The sequence below is a fragment of the Physella acuta genome, unplaced genomic scaffold (assembly GCF_028476545.2).
Source record: "Physella acuta isolate Inbredline_101_S28 unplaced genomic scaffold, ASM2847654v3 ptg000012l, whole genome shotgun sequence".
NCBI classification, from domain to species: Eukaryota; Metazoa; Mollusca; class Gastropoda; family Physidae; genus Physella; species Physella acuta.
In genome coordinates, this window is record NW_026731532.1 from 136,485 (window position 1) to 157,055 (window position 20,571).

The window sequence follows — 20,571 nt, forward strand, 5'->3', positions numbered from 1 at the left end:
TTTTTCAATCAAAGCACACCGAATAAAGATGACTTGACATATTATTTTTAGGTATACATACTGTACTTGTTGATTCCTATGGGACCGTCCACCCACTGTGCATTTGGCATCCTTTCCAGTACCATCAACAAATACTCTATGATCACTTCACTGTGCTAAATCGGTAAAACAAATGAGGATTTTTAATTATTAGCTCTGAGATAAAAAAAAAACATCTTTAATTTACTCACTTAACAAAATTTTTAAAATGTGTTTGTCTATTATCACTAAATAGTTAAGCTATATTATTTGCATTACTTGTAGAATTTTAATAAAAACAAAATGTGAATTTATAATTCATATTGAGCAATGAAATGATACTCTTCTTTAAATGTTCATATTGTAGAAATGTTATTACCTGCAGACCAGATTCCAGCAAATATACACCCAAAGCAATAATTGCATTTTGACCACGTCCATCTAATCGAAGAGTTCCACTTTTATCCTTTGAATTTGGACACATTAACATCAGACGCTCTACCTAATAGCAAATAAAAGTTAAAAAGCATTTGCTTTTTTACATAGGATTAAAACTTATGGAAAAACAAATAGCAATCATAGCTAACTTTTGGTAGTAGTTTAACCTCATGTTTAGTATTATGTTCAATTAAGGTTGAGGCTACAGTACGACTTAGTGATTTTGTGTTGACATTAGCAAGTTTAAAAAAGTAATTTTATCTAAAATCTAGATCTAGTAGTAGTTAACTATGGCACAACACTTTTTAAAGATTTAGACAAGATGATTCAGGTTATCACTATGTTACTGTAGGGCCTATAAAATAAATAAAAGTGTCTGTAATAATAATGCCACAATAATGAAATCTAGACCTTCTGTTTTAAATCTGAAATAAATTTAGGCCTATAAGCGAAATATCTTATTTTGATAATTGTTTTAGGTGCGTAAAATTGGAGAGGCTAGTTATGTGCAAAAAAGTTGCCTCTTTGTTAAGGCTTTAATAAAGTATATAATATTGTGATATATTTGGGCTAAATATTAGAAATAACTGAATAATAAACCAAAGTCAATGGCTAAATATATCAATATAGGCCAGAAATTAACTTCAAATACTAATAGCAGTGTTTGCTAGCAAGATTTTCTATATAAACTGCGGCCATCTGTAAGTTAAAGTGGTTTCCCCTGAATCTCTAACTATAATTTTACAGAAAAATGTAAACAAGATGGCTGCTAAATTAAATGAGTTTGGTTGCAGCGGATGAAAACATCGCTAGTCTTCATTTTATACCTAAAACGATAGATTACCTACCCTTCTTATTTTTCTTATTAAGAAGCTGGTGGAGTTTGGTACCTCCAAAAAAGGTTAAGAACCAGCCACTGATCTAAATCATCACAAATGCCACCGCTTCCACCGCTCTCCCCCCCCCCCATTTGTTATTTGTTTAGATTTAAAGTTAAATTAATAATTGAAGTCCACTTAAAAAAATAATTTTTTAGCGCAATTTCCATTCTGGAGAATTGCGTTTATTAACTCGTCATTTCTGGGAATGTATGGATGGATGAATGAATGGATGTATGAATGTGTGTCCGGGCTTTAAGTCGTATCTCCTCCTCAACGAAGCAATATTGATGACTAGTTACAAAAGCAATTATGTTCAGCAAGTTACGAGGATGAACATAGGCCATAAAAATTCCGGGTTTCTTTCATGGATTTCCCGGAAAAGTAAAAAAAAACATCGGAAAAAAAGCAGTTTTTGGCCCATATCTCGGCAACCAGACGACTTAGCGACTTGAAACATGTACCAATCGATTCCTGCCATAATTTAGAACAATATTGCCGAAGAAAGTTTTCAAAAATATTCTTTCGTTCGGTCACAAAAATTTTTTTAATTAATTAAAATTTGGACCGAATTAGTAGGCATGTTTTCCAACCAAACCACACGCGTCATCACGTTCAATAGCTGCGCCATCACGTTCAATGGCTGCGTCATCACGTTCAGTAGCTAGGCGCGCAATGGTTTTTAGTCATGTAACTCTATTGTAAATAAAACATGTATTTTAACCAATGGTTTTACTAACCCTGCTCTTGATTTACGCTACGACAGAGCTATTTTTAGATAACATAAGGAAATTGCGCTAAAATTGTCACTAGACTTTTTAATTACCTTGTTTTTGTTGTTGTTGACAAAATCAAATGACAACAATGCAAAATCGATTTCTATTGAAGGACTTTGGGGTATCTACTTACAAAGCACTGTTAAAATCTAGAAAAGAGAGACTTGTTATAAATTTCTCTACTACCTTTTCCCATGGAGTTGGTTTAATTGCTCCCAACGATCTTGCTAACTGCAAAAGACTTCTAGCATGATAATCTATATCGTTGGAAGCCATCTTGTTTACATCCTCATTCCGGGGAAAAAACAATAGTTGTCTCCCATGTTCATTAGTCTGATCATCAAATTTGCTACCGTTTTCCCAGTGTAGAATATGACATATTTGTGCAGGTCAATTTATTAACTATCACACAGAGTATCAATTTGCCTGTTTAATTGATTAATTACAGTAATTTGCATGATAAGCTATTTTATGTATAAAATGTTATTGTTGAATCACGAGTTAACAGGCTCTATAGCTCAGTTGGTTAGAGCGTCTGCCTAGTAAGCAGAAGGTCGAGGGTTCGACTCCCCCTGGAGCCTTCATTTTTATTTGAATTTTTTTATCTTCATTTTTATTTGAATTTTTTTTCTTGAGCTATATCAAACTTTATTTATTTATTTTGACCAAAGGAGGGCGCAATGAGCCCCCCCCCTTAACCCGGAGAAAGATAGATACTCCACATATTATTAAGCGTGGGATAGTAAACATCAGCTGATTTAAATTATGCGATCTCAGAGGAAAGGTTGACGCAAAATTCTTAGAGGATTTCATGAAATATGACATTTTTCCCATAAATTAAGCCATTTAAATGAAAACAATGTCGGCTTCATATTTCTAGGATCCTAGTTGTTGGGGCCAAGTTTATCTACACTACCGCTCAGACACCTCAGAGTGTGCAGTACGAACATCTTGAGTGTACGTTAAGTTTAGGAAGAACACACCTGAAAAACCACCGATCGTGTCAGAGGCATCGCGGGGCGTACTCTGGAGCCACCGTTTACACTACCGAATCCATAGTATATGTCGTTCTATCACGCAGGCTCTATAGTGAGTCTATAGAGCTCACGTGGGAGCCCGGGGCGCATCCGCACCTAGTCACCTTCCGTCGGGGCGCTTGTGGAAGCGCCCGATTCTATTTAGTCAATTATTTTAGTAGTCCACCGTATGGCACGCCTTAAAACGAACATAGGCGCCATAGAGCTCACGGGAGAGTCCGGGCTGGATCTGGTCACCCGACCGCATATAGTGCAGTTTGACCGCTGAGTCAAGTAGATGTAGATATCTAGTTACCTTGCCTCGTGTACAGGACGCCCAACGAACAGACACAGTTGCTAAGAAAGCAACTCGAGAACTCCGGGCGCTAAACCACATCCCGCCGGGGCGCCGCTTGCCTGAATTATTTTATTTCGCAGAAAAAATCCCCAGGAGTATTTGCAACAACTTTCCAAATGCATAAAAAAAGACGAGCCCGAAGACATTCTTTACTTTTTATAATTCGCTAATTTGTGTCCGAATACTATATTATTATTACTATATGAGTATTTGAGTATATGCCTACTATTAGTATTAGTGTTTAGTTCTGTTGAGCATTATTTAATTTTGTGTTCCAAATCAACACGAGACATTTTCCAAAACAAAATAGACTAGATTTTTAAAAATATAAGCCCGTGTATTTTGATTAACCATAACGAATGATTCTGTTTACATGTTGTTAACTGATGTAAATAAATGCAATAGATCAGTGACTAAAGCAAACTGGTTGTCTTATTTTCCAGGATCTTTCGACATTTAGAAATCTAGTTTCCATTTGTTTACATTCGGTAGTAAAAATTAAAATACTAAAAATAGTACTACTATTAGTAGAAGATCTATACCGGCGCCGATCCCGGCAAATCTAAATCTAAAATACCAAATATTGGCAAATAAGACAAGCCTGAGAAAACTCAGTCTCTATCTATACTATCTAGATCTAGGTCTAGGTCTAATTTTAAGTAATTTAGAAAGCTAGATCTAGATCTAGAACTAGATTCCTTTGGCCTCTGGTCTGGGGTCTTCCTGACCTTACCAAAAGGCACTCTTGGTGGTGGGAGGGGGAGGGTGTTAAAACGAAATTTCAAATGACTAAAAAAGACTAAAATGAGAAGAGTGGTGTTACACTCACTAATTCACATACACTTACACAGTAGTTCACTTGGAGGAAAAAGGGGTGTTCAGACAGTAACTAATAAAAAAAAGTAGGCCTAATAATAGGGAGCCTAATAAATTAGGCCTACTAATAATTTAAATTATATTAATATTATAAGTAGTAACTAGGCTACTAATATTAGTAATAATAGTAATATATATAGGCCTAATAAAAAGTGACTAATATTATAATAATATACTATATAGATCTATCAATATTCAATATATGATTTAATTTGTTAGTATTTAGTTAGTATTACTAATACTGATTGAGGATACTGATGTCTGATATAAATAGTTTAAACAGTAGATATAGGTCTAAGTATCTATAGGCCTATATATTATATAATATATATAATTCTCTTCTTGGAGATGTTAGAAAACAAGCTGTAAACGCGCCTTGCAGTCCCCTCTCTTCCTCTCTAGGAAGTCTGGTGAGCTGTGGTTCACGCTAAATGTTTACAATCGTAGAAACGGGTTTAGTGAAGGCTATTAGGGGCAGATAATTTAGTTTGAAACGATTTTATACTTAGGGGAGGTAGCTAAGAGGATGCTGCTTTCACGGGGGGGGGGGGGTATTGTCCTTAACGACTTACTGATAGTATTTTAAAGCAAATATTTTCAGTGACAGCAGTGGTACTGTCGAACTCCCAAATTATGAATTACTGAAAAGTAGAAAATAAAACAACTAAATAGCGGCATATGATACGCCGCTGGTGGGCTCGTTATTAGTATTGCTCTATTGCATTAATTAAAATAATTAATAATTAGTATAAGCCTGTATACTAGGATTACTAGGCCTTTAATGTACATTTATGAAATTACATGAACACCAACATATTGGCTCCCATTATTTATGTTTCTATTTTGCAGGAAAAAATAAGCGTATGCAATGAAGGCAACATTTTGACTATTATGGTGCTACCCTTATAAATAATTATGTTAATCAAACATATACAAGGAGACCTATCCTTCAAATACAAATCTGATTTTCTTGTGATAAAATGAAATTAATTATTCATAGTCACTATTAATGAAAAAATTAACAATGTCAAGTCGAAGAGAAATAAATACATTTCCTATTAGTCATGCAGTTTTAAATAAGTTGTCAAATGTTGGGCTTTGGACAGTAGAAGATTTTGCTACTATGAAACCTTCAGAATTAAGCTTAGGTAATGTTATTTGTCTAAATAACATATATATATATATATATATATATATATATATATATATATATATATATATATATATATATATATATATTTATTTATTTATTTATTTATATATTTATATATTTATTTATTGTTATAAATTAGATACAATTTTCTGTAATGCTGATTTATTATATTATTTGTTTTTAGTCATTTCTCTATCATGCTTAGTGGGAAAACATTTAAAATAAATTAATTAGAAAAAATGTTCTGCAAAGTTTCAGTCTATAATTGCTAAAAATTCATAGCTGTATCTAGTCTAGTTACTATTAGATTGTGCATTAATTATTTGGACTTTTATACTTGCTGTTTATACTTTTTAAGAGCTATATTTAAATATTAGCTTCTGTTTTAGTATCTTCATATATGAGTATTATGAAAATTCTTTTTGTAACTTTTGCAGAAGCCAACATTACACAGGCTGAGGCTTTAGAAGTTCTTCAGACTTTGTTCATTGATGTGAATGCTACTGTACGAAAACAAAATGTCCCTATTGTTAAGACGGCACTGGATGTGTTTAGAGAAGAGCAGGTAATTTACACTTCATTAATCTTTGAAAAACCTGTGAAAAGCCAGGTGTCTCCCATACTAAAGACTTGGGATTTAATTTAGTATCTTTTTAACAGTTTTAAAAAACCACTGTTAATTTTAGCATATGTAAATGATTTGTAGTGAATAGTTGTAGATTAGATTTAGGAATTTCATTGCTAAGTAAATGGGAAGTACATGCAATTATCAGTAGGCCTACTTTTATGTTCCTATAAATTAATACAAACTTATGTTAAACCAAATAATATTCCTTTAAGCTTAATATTAAACTAAACATTTACACATCTATTATATAATCCTAATTCAAACTTACATATCTGATAAGATTATATTATATTAAATTGAAATCTAGAAGGCACACATTTATATCTGGGTTTTTTTCTATTAAGAGTTAGAGAAAAAAAAAGTTATAATTGTGTGCCAACATTGAAAACAGTTTTTTAAAAAGGCCCTCTACTCTTTTCCATGTTCCTTAAAAATACACGGAGATTACTAAGGAAAGCTGCTTTATGATATGTAATTCTACTCATAAACAAAATAAATGAAATGTTTAAATTGAACTCTCCATAGGAGTTATTGATCATAAATAAAAACAAAGTAAATAACTGTTTTAATTAACTAAACTTGTAAAGTAAATTATCATTTTAAAAATTTAAAAATGTTTTTTTTTTAAAATAACAGGATATGACTTCAATTATCACTTTCTGTGAGAAGATGGATGACATGCTTGGGGGAGGTGTACCTCTTCATAAAATTACAGAGTTCTGTGGAGCACCAGGGATAGGCAAAACACAAATCTGGTTAGTTTTGTATTCAATATATTTATATTATATACATAATTTTGTTTTTTTGTAAAGCATTAGTAAGACCTATTGAAGCAAATCTATTTGTTTTGGTACCCTGACCCTAAGCCTTTTGCTTTTATTAGCCCTAACCGTAATTATGATCAAAAGCTAAACATTATCCAACTGACATGACTTTTTTTAAAAAAAATCATCCATTTTATTATTTGATGGTGTTTTGTCTTATCAACATTAAAACAAGAACCAGATTTCGTATGATTTTATATTTCTTATTCATACAAAAATTTGAGGCTGCCTAAATCTTTTAATTAAAACTTTTGAGTGACTAGATTTTCATAGCTCTATAGTCCCGAGTGAGCCAAAAGGAATAGCAATTAATAATCAGAAGAAACATTTGAATTAATGTTTTCTGTTGTGTCTATCAGCCTGCAACTAGCTGTGGATGCACATATACCAGAGCACCTTGGGGGCCTTGATGGCGAGGTTGTTTACATTGACACAGAGGGAAGTTTTATTGTTGAAAGGATGGTAGACATTGCCACAGCTACAGTGGAACACTGTCATCAGATTGGAAATCAAGGAAGTAATGGTATGAAGGAGAAAGGTTTTGAATCTGTGTTTGACAAATATACCATGTATGGTAATTGGTTAAGTTTGTCAATAACTCTGGCTAGTATGTAAAGGGGGACAAAAGTAAACAACCAAACACACAACAAGGCAGGAAGAGTTACTGGGGTTTATTGAAACAAAGTATTTTTCCAAATTTAAACTTTTTTTTTTAAAGAACCTTTTGTCTAACACTCTGCTGGTTTTTTTTTTTATAGAAAAGAATTATGTCAATTTATATGAATAGCACATTCACAGTTCACACATTCCAAATTATAATTTATTCTTATGTATATCAGAAACAATAGTTATGTTGAAATAGTTATAAATATATCATAGATATGTTTTCTTGTAAACAGTTTCAAATGTTTTCAGAAGAACAGAGGTTGACTGTGAATAAAGTATTAGCTGGCACTCACTACTTCCGCTGTATTGATCATGTTCAGCTCATAGCAACTATACATATGTTGCCTAAATTCTTGACACAACATAGCAAAGTGAGTTGTTTTAATATATATGTAAAGTTATTGTAAATCTCCACTATGTTTTAATTTTTGTGTGTCTTGGTAATTTTGAGTTATCTATCCTGTCTTACAGCATTATAAATGTTGATATCAATTGGACAACAGCTTTAAACTTTGGCTAATTGTCTCTGAACTTTTTTTTATATTGTAGTTAAAGTTAAATAAGATTTAAATAAAAAAATGATTTTTATTATGTCTTATTTAGAGTGTTACTTTTAAATGGCTTTTGAAATAGTTGTAAATTAAGCTTTTTAAAAATATCTTCAAGAATTTTGTACTTAGATGAATAAATAATGATAAAGAATTCAAATCACAAAAATGATATCCTACACCCCATTTCATCTTTATCTCAAAATAGCCTTAGGTTAAAAAACTGAAATGGTAATGAAGGGAGGCAATAAAACAATAGTGCCTTCTTTCCTACATTTATAGGTAAACTAATGTCACACCTATTTTAAAATATTTTATCTCAAGTGAATATTGTTATGGTTTTAAAATTTGCTTCACCCTTTAAAAATGAATTTAATTTCATGTTTCTCCTCACAAAAAGTAAATTAATGTCACCCCCAATTTTAAAATATTTTATCTCAGGTGAAACTTGTGATAGTTGACAGCATTGCTTCACCTTTTAGAAATGAATTGGATGACATGTCTCTCCGCACCAAACTTTTGTCCTCCCTGGCACAGAATTTTATCAAAATAGCTTCAGATTTTAATGTGGCTGTAAGTCCTTGGAGAAGTTAAATTTACTAAAGTATTTATGTTGTATCTTTATTTTATTTACAAAGTACAAAAAAGTAATATATATCCCTAAATTTAGTTTTTTAATATATTATTTTAGTAATGTTGGACTTAAGTTGAATTAAAATATTATTTTCAGTTAACTTGACAAAACTTAGTTAAGTTTCTGTTTAAAATGCTTGTTCCCATAACAGGTTGTTTTTACTAACCAAATGACAACCAAAATACTACCAGGGGAAGGAAACTCTCATCTGATTCCTGCTCTTGGTGAAAACTGGGGTCATGCCAGTACAATGAGAGTTATCTTGTACTGGGAAAATAACCAAAGAAGAGCTCTACTCTACAAATCTCCTAGTAAACAAGAGACAGTCTGCTCTTTTCAAATTACAGTGAGTAGTTTTTATCTTAAGATATTTCTAAAACTTAGCTAGGTATTTTGAAGGTTAAAAAATATTCAAATGGGGCTAGCTGGGAGAGTATTTTACTGTCTAATACTAATAGGGTTACCATTACAGTTTTGTCACAGTTTTATTAATTGAAAAAAATACCTTAAGATTTATATAACTTCTACTGCATAAGTTTATTATGTATCAACTCATTATTTTATTCTCCATCCCAGTTTCTCACAACACAAGATAAAAATATCTTTAACGTAATATATACATAGACATTGTTTGCATACATTTTATCAACTGAAATATATTTGTGGATTAAAAATTTTTTTTTTACCCCACTTTTAAAAATATTTAGCTTGGAGGAATCCGAGACATCCAAGAGAATGAGTCATCCTCTGGGGTAGATCAAATCCAAGGGGAAAGAGCTAATACTGACAACTTAGACCAGAACAATTATCTCCCCTCAACAACTCCTCCCACAAAGAGACAGAGAACATAGCATTACTATGTCATTTATATTTATTATTTAAATTGTTTTCCTGTAATTTTTATATGTATAAATATACACAGAACTACCACCAAACACTATTATTTGTATGGCAATTGTAAGGTAATTAGTTTATAAAACAATTAAAAATAGTAAATGTTAAGGTTAATATCCAAAAGTTATGACTGAAGCAATTATAATACAATACTTTTACAACACCTTACATAACAATGAAAACAATTTCAGATCACTTAATTGGAAAAGAATAACATGAAGTTATATATTTTTAAAAAAAAACCTAGTAGTTAACATTTAAATTTAAAAAATTTCATTGTTTTGAACTAATAGTTTTCTTGTATAATACTCTTACGTATCAAATTTCTGTGATTAAAAAAAGTTGTATAATGTTATGTTTAATTTTGTGCAATAAACTTGAAATAATCACTACATGACGAAAATAGTATCGGTTAATTATTTTATTTAAGATTATTATTCCATTTTGTAGTTACGCATCTTGCCTGTAGTATTTCATTGTATAAGTACCTACTTACTCATTGAAAAAAACAGAAATATTCAATAGCATATAGACCTATTTCTTCTTGACTACTTTAGCATCAGGTTTGCCAATCATTGGATCTATTTTGTTGTTTAGTGTGTCAACTGCAGCTTTGATTTGATCCTCCACTCTACCTTCTATCTTTTTAGCTTCTTGTGTGAGAAAATTCCTGACGATACTTTTAAATTCCTCTTTTGCTGCGATCAGTTGCTCATCTAGCAGAAAAGGGGAGAGAAATATTTTATTACAAAAGTTGGCCACATTTTCAAAATGACACTTTCTTCCTAAAAAAAATCTTAATTAAATGGCTTGAGTTCACCCAGGCAAAAATTCTATTAAATTTTTAAAATGCGGAGCTTATAAGAGCGAGGGGTAAAGTTTTCATCTTTAAAAAAACTAGGCACTTCTTAGGCTATAGGAATTTCCGCCTACCTCAATTCTGAATTGTCCTATGAAAATTATAGATGGGTAAACATTGTACTGGTGAAATATGCACTTATCATTGAAATAGCTATACTTTATAATTATATCCTATTAGACATCAGGACTTTAGTTTATGCTGAGAACATTGAGATCTTATAGTAATATACATCTAGTCTTAAAATATAAAACACCTATTTTTATGAAGATCAATTTTAGAGCAAATTAAAAACAAATTAAATTTGGGATATGGAAATAGAAGCAAACAAAAAGAAACTTTTAGAAAAGTACCGTTATCTTCCACAATTTTTTCTGTCTCCAGTTCACCAAGAGTTTCATCTTCTAAGAGCTGACTCTCTTCCTTCAAGGCTGTAGAAACTAGTAGAGGAATGAAAATCATATTCAACTTAAAGGGTTAACTATAATTCTTCCTAACCTCCATAAAATGATTGATGTAACTTTTTTACCTTCAGATGGTGGAGGTGAAGCCATCCCTTGATATGAAATGTGAAGATCTAATCGTACCTGAAATGAATGTAGATAATTTGAAAACCAAGAACGGGGCTTGTGCCTTAATAGATTGCAACTAGAAACACTGCTGCAGTTATAGAAAGAAAATAAAGTTTAAGAAAAATCTAATCCTGCTAATATGAGAGAACAAATATTATAGGGTTTTTCAAATATTATATAGAAATTATCACTATTGTGATATTTGTTTTAAAAATACAACTGCACAAAGCAGAGATTCTTGTTTATATAAAATTCTTTGTATAGTATCAGTTAAGGGGGTCATCCATTTATGACGTGGGGGGGGGGGGGTCCGAAAACAATTGACTTTATATGGACTTTTTGGGGGGGTGGGGGGGGGGGTCCAAAATTTTTAAAAATTGTGGACATCATAAATGGATGACCCCTAACTCTATCAATCAATACACCACTAGATACCTGTGCTGTGAAGGCATATTTGTACATCTTAAAATGCCTGAAAAATGTATTGATAGTATATTCTGAAATTTTCCTGGCTTCATTGGGTGTGAAAAGCTCAATACTGTATGGAGGATGCTGATGAAAGAGCCAATGAAAACAATCAATTTTTGAAAATATAAAACAATTATTATTTCTGAGTCTCTTTACAAAGCTAACAATTATATTTAATTGAACGCAGTAATAAATCTATATAAATACTAAATCTGCATAAGTACAAATAAGATAACCTATTTAAAATAAACATCACAAAAAGCTCTAGAAATCTCGACAGAATTCAAGAAAAATTTTATCACTCACATTTACTGCATGACAATGAAGGAGGTCTTTAAAGTACTGGAATGTATGGTCTAAATTGCCAAATGGTGTTTCTTAAAAAAAATAATGTCATGTATGGTTTGCAAACAGAAAATGTATAAAAAGGAATTTAGAAATAATATAAAATCCAATTTAAAAATTGACATTTTATGAATTTTAATTTTATGTATGGTAATTAGACATATTTTTTTTATTGTAATATAGTTTTAGTGTATAGGCTTTTTTTTAAACTGTGTATGGCCCATATAACTTACCAATGCAAACTTCAAATATGTTTTTTATTATGGAGAAAAATGTGGATTGTTTTTCTTTTGAAAACCCCTGCTCTCTAGCAAACTGCAATGTGTAGTAATATAAATCCATGATGATCCCTGTTTTCAAATTGTCTTTCCAGCCTTCTAGCCTAAAAATCTCTGCCAAAACTCTACATGAAGAAAAACATAAAAAAACCTTTAAAATAATAAGCTTTTAAATGCAATAAAAATAAAGAAATAAAACAGACTTGCTTTGTTTAATAAAAGCATTGGTCTTTAAAATATAGAGCTCAAGGTTTGAGTGGCCTTTCTAAATATGCTAGGCATGGTAAATTACTTTGCTATCTCATGATTCATAGGATGCATATTACCATGGAGTTTTCCTAAACCTATATTTTAATGCAGTGGGGCTAGAGGATTAAACTAATCAGAAAAAAAGGTAATTATCTTTTTGTTGCAGAGATATGAAATTGAAAAAGAAAACTTCTATTCCAGAGGTTCCCAACCCCGTGCCCGAACGATTTGTAGGTGCCCCGCCACTATTTGACAGAGGCAGATTTTTTTTCATAAACATTATTGAAAGGTTGAAGGGGATGGAAATCGAAAATTTGAGCGGGGGAGGGGGTGCAAATCGAAAGTTTTGTCCCCAGGTGATGGGAAGGGTCGCTAAGCCTCTGGAAGGAGTTTGTCGATTTAAAATAGGTGGTGCTTGCCTCCCTACCAATATTTTAGAATGTGCTCTAGAGTAAAAACGGTTGGGAACCCCTGTTCTATTCATACTCTTAAGGCAGTTGAGTCAAATTTTATTAAGGTCATGAGGTTGTAGGGATTTAAGTGTATTTACTTGAAAAAAAAAAGAAAAGTACCCTTTCAAACCTTATGGTCCATAAGGCAGGTGTAGCAGAGTTCACCTGTTTAAGTGATCTTGGCATATGAAGGTATACTGTGGTCAGCTCTACACCCAGCTGTCTTTACTTTCCCTAATATGAGTCAGGTACTCAAAATATTGTCTTGCTACTGAATAAACATACAAACCTAATTAGTTACATGAAACCACTTACTGTTTGATATGATCGACATTGAGGGATTCATTCAATCTATCTACAGCATCCACTGATAGATCAGACCTAATATCCAAATGCAAAATAAATTATTGATAATTTTTATAGTACAACATTATTGTTATAAAAATGAACTGGCTTGAATCTTCAAGTCAAAAATAGTTTTGTTAAGTAAAAACAAAGTTTGTTGCAGATACTCAATGAAAAATGTAGTGTTTAATTACAGTTATTCAACAATCTCGTAACCCAAATTCAACTGCTATTTTTGTATCATTTAGTATACAATATTTCAAATACAAATTGAAGATTAATGAATACTTTAATTCAAATATAAGTACTTAATTTTAGGCCTACTTAAAACTCATGTTTAAATAAAATGTGCTTAAACACAAAAAGCCGATAGTATTTAATTTATTAGGCCTACATTAATCAATTTGTTTTTAAAAGCTATAAACATATTAATTTTCATTTTCAGAAATGACAAAACTTACCAAACAAGAATTTTAGCTTTATGTAATTTGGGCTGAAATAAGAAAAAAATGCAGAGAATAAATTATAAGTGTAAAGTCTATATTAGTCTATAATAGCTCTAAGTACAGTAATAAATAGTAATATTAATATGTTAATTGAATAAGTAGTAAATTAGTAGTTATAAATATAGAATTGTAACTATTCTGTTAACATTAATTATAGAAACACGATTTGTGAATTAGCCTACTGAAATTGACTCACAATCTTATTCTTAACCTATTTTAGATCTAATTCTACAGTTCTAGTCTACACGGGTACAAGACACAGAGTGTCTTGTCTTAGCAGAGTCTTAGACTCTTAGAGTCTTAGACAGTATTAGAGAATTCTAGATCTAGTAATAGTACTAAACTTTAACTAAACAAAAAAGTGCTAAAGTCACGTAAAGGGCCCAGATCTCTTTGTATAGCATTTACTGTTGTGTTTAGTTTATTGTTTACTGTTTGAGTGTTTGGCCTGGGCTGGTACAGGCTAGAAGTAGTACGTAAGATTACAATCGTAACAATATTTCCAAGAAGTAAACATTAAAAAATTAAATAGTGTTGCCTATAAAAGCCTGATAAAATTGAATCCATACTTGAGCAATTACTGGCTTTTCCACGGTTTCTTCAGAAGTGGGCTCTTCCTCTGTAGGAACCATTTTCTTTATAAAAAATTAGCAGAAAGTAATAACTACAGAAGAAAAGCCATTAAGTGACTGCGTCGTGTTCCCTAGCAGCCGGTGTTTACATTGGTTTATTCTATAGGCGACCTGTCGCTTATAATTAGGAAAATAGGCTATTAGCTAGGCACCCGAACTATGTCTTGGCCTATCCCCCTTTGCTGGGAGCCACAGTATATCTATATATTATTGTCCTTTTTACACAAACTAGCTATAGACTATATACATTAAGGTTTTCAATTTTTATTTGTTTTATAGTTTTTTGTTTATCGCGAAAGCTATAAAAATTAAATTAATGACCAACTTCTTAGTTGAACTTCAACACTTGTCTACCAAATGCCCAATAATAGCAAGCTACTAAAGCCGGTGTATTTTATTTTTTATTTAAAAAGAAATATTTACAAATAATCCATGAGTTGGGTATGGAAGTAGCATAGGTGGCTCATTTGTCAAACTCATCATAGGCAACCGACTTATAATAGAACTCGTATCTTCGGATTTTCGGCTGCGGGATCCTTCCTTTTCCCCAACGAGGGTACCTGTGATGCTGTACCTGAGAATTTTGTTTAACAAATAACGAAAAAGTTTAGTTTACAGTTTAAATATTCGCAGTTCAGTTTTTTTTTCAATTAGTCATGGGTAAATGTTTATATAGCCGATGTTACTTAAGGCGGTAGGTTACAATCGTTGCTCAAAAACCTACATACAATAAGAAGGCTAACAGATACCGTGTTTAGAAGTCCATTTTAAACAGCACCAGGCAGTTTTAATCTTTCCCACTAAAGGAATAATACAGCATTTGAAAAACCTCACTTTCCGCATCAACCATAATCAGTGTTTCTTCAAGGCATCTCACCCCCCCCCCCCCCGAACGAAATGGAATTTATATAGAAAATATATACATTTACAGTGTCAGTCCCCCGGAAATTTTAGTCCGCCCCCCCCCCCCACCCCGAGAAAAAAGTCGGGAAGAAACACTGACCATAACTTCTTATAAAAATCATCAGATTGTACATCGTTTTAGTACGTATTAATGTAAAAATATATGTTGAGTCACACATTCCATAACCACCATCCTCGATACACCTGTCATAGAGGATTGTTACCTAATCCTCCTTAAATATGTAACACCATTTATGGCAAACCTTACATTACTCTGGGAAGGTTATGAAATAATGTCACTATTGTCTGCCCGGCGATTCGGAACATGCTTCTTCTTCTCGCAACACGAATTTATAGAAGCCTAGACGTGTGAAAAGTCAAATTCTATCACAGTCTATACACTTGCACAATGCCTGTATAAGTTTGAAGGTCACATTCCATAAACACGCCCACTGACGTGTGAACGGCCATTCTTCCTATATACTCAGCATGATCTCTGTATGTCTGAAAGGTCACATTCCTATATTCTCAGAATGACCTCACAATATCTGGAAGGTCATTCTTCCTATATACTCAGCATGATCTCTGTATGTCTGAAAGGTCACATTCCTATTTTCTCAAAATGACCTCACAATATCTGGAAGGTCATTCTTCCTATATACTCAGCATGATCTCTGTATGTCTGAAAGGTCACATTCCTATTTTCTCAAAATGACCTCACAATATCTGGAAGGTCATTCTTCCTATATACTCAGCATGATCTCTGTATGTCTGAAAGGTCACATTCCTATATTCTCAGAATGACCTCACAATATCTGGAAGGTCATTCTTCCTATATACTCAGCATGATCTCTGTATGTCTGAAAGGTCACATTCCTATTTTCTCAAAATGACCTCACAATATCTGGAAGGTCATTCTTCCTATATACTCAGCATGATCTCTGTATGTCTGAAAGGTCACATTCCTATATTCTCAGAATGACCTCACAATATCTGGAAGGTCATTCTTCCTATATACTCAGCATGATCTCTGTATGTCTGAAAGGTCACATTCCTATTTTCTCAAAATGACCTCACAATATCTGGAAGGTCATTCTTCCTATATACTCAGCATGATCTCTGTATGTCTGAAAGGTCACATTCCTATATTCTCAGAATGACCTCACAATATCTGGAAGGTCATTCTTCCTATATACTCAGCATGATCTCTGTATGTCTGAAAGGTCACTTTCCTATATTCTCAAAATGACCTCACAATATCTGGAAGGTCATTCTTCCTACATGCTTAGAATGACCTCTGTATGTCTGAAAGGTCATATTCCTATATTCTCAGAATGACCTCATTATGTCTGAAAGGTCATTTTTCCTATATGCTCAGAATGATATCGGTATGCGTCATTCTTCCTATATTCACAGCATGACGTCTACATGTGAAAGGTCATGTTCTGTAAACTCTTAACAAGACATGTATACTCTCGAGAGGTCAAGTTTATTGACCTCCAATCTTAAACTGAATATGATCCTAACTGAAAAAGTTAAAATATCGGCCAGACACTAACTAAATATGTGTGTATAACTAATCAACAAGAAACCACTTTTTAAATTACACGTCTACACAATAGGAAAACCAGGTGCCACAAAAGTAAGTAATCAAATCGTGCTCTATTTTATTTTAGAAATAATAAAAAAACGAACAAAATAAAACAGTATATCTGTGTGATGGAAAATGGGTTTAAAACAAAGAGTTTCTTTCAGGCATCTCTTCGATGAAAGTCTACCGCCCCCTCCCCCGAACGAAATGGAATTAATATTGAAAACATACTTTTACCAGTGTCCGCACCCCACCCCCCGAAAATGTTGTCCGTCCCCCTCCCCCCCCCCCCCTATGAAAATATCAAGTGTCCGTTTCCCCCCCCCCCCCCCCCCCCCCCGGAGAAAAAAAAAGTCTCAAAGAAACATTGCAACCAAAGCTAGCTGAAAGACAGAATACACTATAGGAAAACTCATGTTATTACAGTACATGTAGACGTAAATTTTGAACGAATTCGCCTAAGGCAAACTCATGTCATTACCATAGACGTAAACTTTGAACAAATTCGCCTAAGGCAAACACATATCATTACCGTAGACGTAAACTTTGAACGAATTCGCCTAAAGCAAACTCATGTCATTACCGTAGACGTAAATTCTGAACGAATTCGCCTTAGGCAAACTCATTTCATTACCGTAGACATAGACGAAAGTTTTGAACCTACCTATAACCCCTGGGGTTCTCGGTTTTGGGGACAGCGGGCTGCATCTCTGACGTTGTACGGGCCATACGGAACCGTTTTGACGAGGTACTCATCTCATCCTGACTTCCTACATTTAAAAGATAGATGCACGTTGTATTTCTCTTCAGATAGAGAGAACAGCGTATTGTTTACATTTAAAAGATAGATGCACGTTGTATTTCTCTTCAGATAGAGAGAACAGCGTATTGTTTACATTTAAAAGATAGATGCACGTTGTATTTCTCTTCAGATAGAGAGAAAAGCTTATTGTTTTTCTTTATTTAAAGTAAAAAGTGGCTAAATTGTACAAGGCCGAACCTCAGCAGTGCCAAGCACTCAGTCACAATGTCTAGGGGGTCGTACATAAATGACGTCACACTCATAGGGGGGAAGGGGGGTCCGTAATTTTGTGACGGTGTGTGATGAGGGGGAGGGGGGGTTCAGATGGTGCGACGTCACACTTTTGCTTTATAAAAAACCAAAGTTAGAAAACTAATTTTAGACGTTATTTCGAGTTTTAGTCAACTGTTTTAATACATTGTAATAGGAATGATAAAAAAAAAAAACTCTATTTTGACAGAGTTCAGACAAGATTTTAGAAAAATATCCATGTTTAAAAAAAAATTTAACTGCAATTTTGAGGGGGGGGGGGTTGTAGGCTGACGTGTGACGTCATTTTAGGGGGGGTCTGCATTTTTTTGACGACGTGTGACGGAGGGGAGGGGGGGGGGGTAAAAATCGTCAAAAAAAGCGTGACGTCATTTATGGATGACCCCTAGTCCTTGGTGTTGGTCTGGCTCCTTATGTAGAAACCGCTATCCATTGCATTTTAGAGTAACATTTTGTGTTAGACTTGGTTAAATTAATTCTTTGGTGTTTGTACAGCATACTTCAGAATGTATTATATCAACAGACAAAGTATTAATGACCAAATGACACCACCTAAAGAAAATAGCACTTAGCCTACGAATACTTCGGGAACATGTATTAGCAATGCAGTTTTGTATTGATCTATGGTGTGGCTCTTACTCTGGTCATAACCCCGACGATCTTTATCATTTTTCCCCGTTCGTGCCGAAGACACATGGGCAGATGAAGTAGAATTCATCTGTTTCATTGACCTTGGCATATGAAGTGAAAATGTAGTCAACAGCACTATGCCCAGCCGCCTTTATTTTCCCTAACGTGATTTAAGTACCCATCAGGGCTGGGGGGACTGACTTGAACCCGGATTCAAACTCGAGTTAGCGGTCTAGCTCTCTACCTCCAGGCCACGTCGTCCCTCTAGCAGCGATACCGGTAGCACATCATTGGATACTCTACTCACTCTACTCTACTGTCGGCCTGTTAGACGAGCCCGGAAAATTGCTGACTGCTTTACCTTGCGACACTGGATCGGCACTCGCTTCCAGTGGCGTAGACAGGGGGGGGGGGTTAGACCCCTCGGTATATATATATAAAGTATGAGGGGGGGGGGGGGGGGTGCAAATCGAAAGTTTGATGAGGGGGGGGGGTGCACATCGAAAGTTTGAGGGGAGGGGGGTGCAAATCGAAAGTTTGTCCCCGGGTAAAAATTGGACCCCCCCCCCCTTGAGACGATCCTGGCTACGCCACTGCTCGCTTCTATGGTATGGTTCGTGTTCTGAACATTTCCCCGACCCTAACAGCGATACCGGTAGCACATCATTAGATACTCTACTGTGGACTTGTAGAAAAGTGCTGACTGCTTTACCTTGCGACACTGGATCGACACTCGCTTCTAACTACGGCGTGGTTCTTGCACTAGGCAAAACCCTGACCCTAACAGCGATACCGGTAGCATATCATTAGATACTCTACTGTGGACTTGTAGAAAAGTGCTGACTGCTTTACCTTGCGACACTGGATCGACACTCACTTCTAACTACGGCGTGGTTCTTGCACTAGGCAAAACCCTGACCCTAACAGCGATACCGGTAGCATATCATTAGATACTCTACTGTGGACTTGTAGAAAAGTGCTGACTGCCTTACCTAGAGTTGTGACAGTGGATTGGGACTCGCTTCCCTTCGTCTTTACTTTCGTTTTGCTCTTCTCGAGTCTCATGTTTGTTTAGCTTCAGATTTAAGACAGGTGGATCATCACTAAGGACGACCGTGGTGCCTAAATGCTGGGATGGGAAAGGAGGGGATTTCTTTTTAGAAAAACATTAGCGTGAGCAGGACGATTATGTTATGGGGGAAGTATATATATATATATATATATATGTATATATATATATATATATATATATATATATATATATATATATATATATATATATATATATATATATATATAGGCGTATATATATATATATATATTGTATATTTATATACTAGTATTAATAGGGCCTATATGCGTGTGTTGTGTGGGTCATAGTCCTCCCCCAACACACCACCCTGCGTATAACCTTTACACTTTTAGTTAGAGCCTAGAAACCAAGTTCTAATTTTAATCTACTGACAATCGGTGTTGTTACTCGTAGACTCAAATAGGTCTTGCAACTTAAATAGTCATGACATCAATAACACTAATAATTTTACTATAGCCTGCTTATCAATGTTTATCTCTCTCAATACTTTTCGTGTCTAAAATGTAACCTAGGAAGCGCAAGCCTTAGCTTATTAAGAAACACTAGATATAGCATATTATTAGGGTATCTATCTCTGAGTATCTATCCATATCTAGATCTAGATCAAGATCCGTGATTAAGGTATCTCAATAAAATAAAAGCTATTTTTTACAAAAGAACATCTCAACAAGGACCCCATCCACCAACTGCGTAGATCTACAGACACCTACCTCTGAGGCCCACTTACTTATTTGTATTTGTGTATGCAATTATTTTAAACATTTCAAAATAAAACGCCGACGGAAAATTAGCCAGCCTTTATGCAACGTAAAAACCATTGAAATCCAAATGGCGCAATGGCGGCGAGACTACAAGGAGATGGAATGACG

The 20,571-nt window shown here is 33.9% G+C and overlaps 3 protein-coding genes and 1 non-coding gene across 7 annotated transcripts in view; 2 read left to right on the top strand and 2 right to left on the bottom strand.

Annotated features, from left to right (window-relative positions):
* Nucleotides 1–2,437, bottom strand: part of LOC131934884 (phosphatidylinositol 4-kinase alpha) — a 33,527-nt gene extending 31,090 nt beyond the window's left edge. Inside the window, exons 1-3 of the mRNA XM_059291077.1 lie at nucleotides 2,297–2,437; nucleotides 398–520; nucleotides 62–155 (exon numbers count right to left, since the gene is read on the bottom strand). Of these exons, the coding sequence (XP_059147060.1) occupies nucleotides 62–155; nucleotides 398–520; nucleotides 2,297–2,386 (307 nt within the window). The 5' untranslated portion in view covers nucleotides 2,387–2,437. The remainder of the gene's footprint in view (nucleotides 1–61; nucleotides 156–397; nucleotides 521–2,296) is intronic.
* A 180-nt stretch (nucleotides 2,438–2,617) lies between these two features.
* Trnat-agu (transfer RNA threonine (anticodon AGU)) lies at nucleotides 2,618–2,691 on the top strand. The gene has a single exon. It is a non-coding gene; the product is annotated as a tRNA-Thr (tRNA).
* A 2,434-nt stretch (nucleotides 2,692–5,125) lies between these two features.
* On the top strand, nucleotides 5,126–9,938 carry LOC131934888 (DNA repair protein RAD51 homolog 3). Of its 2 annotated transcripts, none has more exons than XM_059291103.1 (8): nucleotides 5,126–5,508; nucleotides 5,951–6,078; nucleotides 6,778–6,896; nucleotides 7,325–7,488; nucleotides 7,884–8,002; nucleotides 8,621–8,752; nucleotides 8,965–9,159; nucleotides 9,521–9,938. In XM_059291103.1, the coding sequence occupies exons 1-8, from the start codon at nucleotides 5,370–5,372 to the stop codon at nucleotides 9,662–9,664; spliced, it is 1,140 nt and encodes a 379-aa protein (XP_059147086.1). In that variant the 5' UTR covers nucleotides 5,126–5,369; the 3' UTR covers nucleotides 9,665–9,938. The 2 variants fall into 2 exon arrangements, with proteins under 2 accessions (XP_059147086.1, XP_059147075.1); XM_059291092.1 differs by having other exon boundaries at nucleotides 5,129–5,508; nucleotides 7,881–8,002; nucleotides 9,521–9,935.
* Nucleotides 9,939–9,946: 8 nt separating this feature from the next.
* LOC131934889 (cilia- and flagella-associated protein 119) lies at nucleotides 9,947–20,561 on the bottom strand. Of its 3 annotated transcripts, none has more exons than XM_059291119.1 (12): nucleotides 20,430–20,561; nucleotides 19,602–19,731; nucleotides 17,572–17,677; nucleotides 14,837–14,987; nucleotides 13,737–13,768; nucleotides 13,246–13,311; nucleotides 12,185–12,354; nucleotides 11,913–11,983; nucleotides 11,574–11,690; nucleotides 11,096–11,153; nucleotides 10,920–11,006; nucleotides 9,947–10,423 (listed from the first exon to the last, which is right to left on the bottom strand). In XM_059291119.1, the coding sequence occupies exons 2-12, from the start codon at nucleotides 19,672–19,674 to the stop codon at nucleotides 10,242–10,244; spliced, it is 1,113 nt and encodes a 370-aa protein (XP_059147102.1). In that variant the 5' UTR covers nucleotides 19,675–19,731; nucleotides 20,430–20,561; the 3' UTR covers nucleotides 9,947–10,241. The 3 variants fall into 3 exon arrangements, with proteins under 3 accessions (XP_059147102.1, XP_059147113.1, XP_059147121.1); XM_059291130.1 differs by having other exon boundaries at nucleotides 19,602–19,738; XM_059291138.1 differs by lacking the exons at nucleotides 14,837–14,987; nucleotides 17,572–17,677; nucleotides 19,602–19,731; nucleotides 20,430–20,561 and adding an exon at nucleotides 14,351–14,500.
* Between the last annotated feature and the right edge of the window lie 10 nt (nucleotides 20,562–20,571).

Bases quoted from the DNA above. Each gene is read 5' to 3' on its own strand.
- LOC131934888 (XM_059291092.1), top strand. From the start codon at position 5,370: ATGAAAAAATTAACAATGTCAAGTCGAAGAGAAATAAATACATTTCCT. The intron at 7,489-7,880 runs GTATGAAGGAGA...AAATGTTTTCAG, and splicing joins TGGAAATCAAGGAAGTAATG to AAGAACAGAGGTTGACTGTG. The intron at 9,160-9,520 runs GTGAGTAGTTTT...AAAAATATTTAG, and splicing joins TCTGCTCTTTTCAAATTACA to CTTGGAGGAATCCGAGACAT.
- LOC131934889 (XM_059291119.1), bottom strand. From the start codon at position 19,674: ATGAGACTCGAGAAGAGCAAAACGAAAGTAAAGACGAAGGGAAGCGAG. The intron at 14,988-17,571 runs GTAGGTTCAAAA...CAAAATTCTCAG, and splicing joins GAGAACCCCAGGGGTTATAG to GTACAGCATCACAGGTACCC. The intron at 12,355-13,245 runs GTAAGTGGTTTC...TTCTTCATGTAG, and splicing joins AATGTCGATCATATCAAACA to AGTTTTGGCAGAGATTTTTA.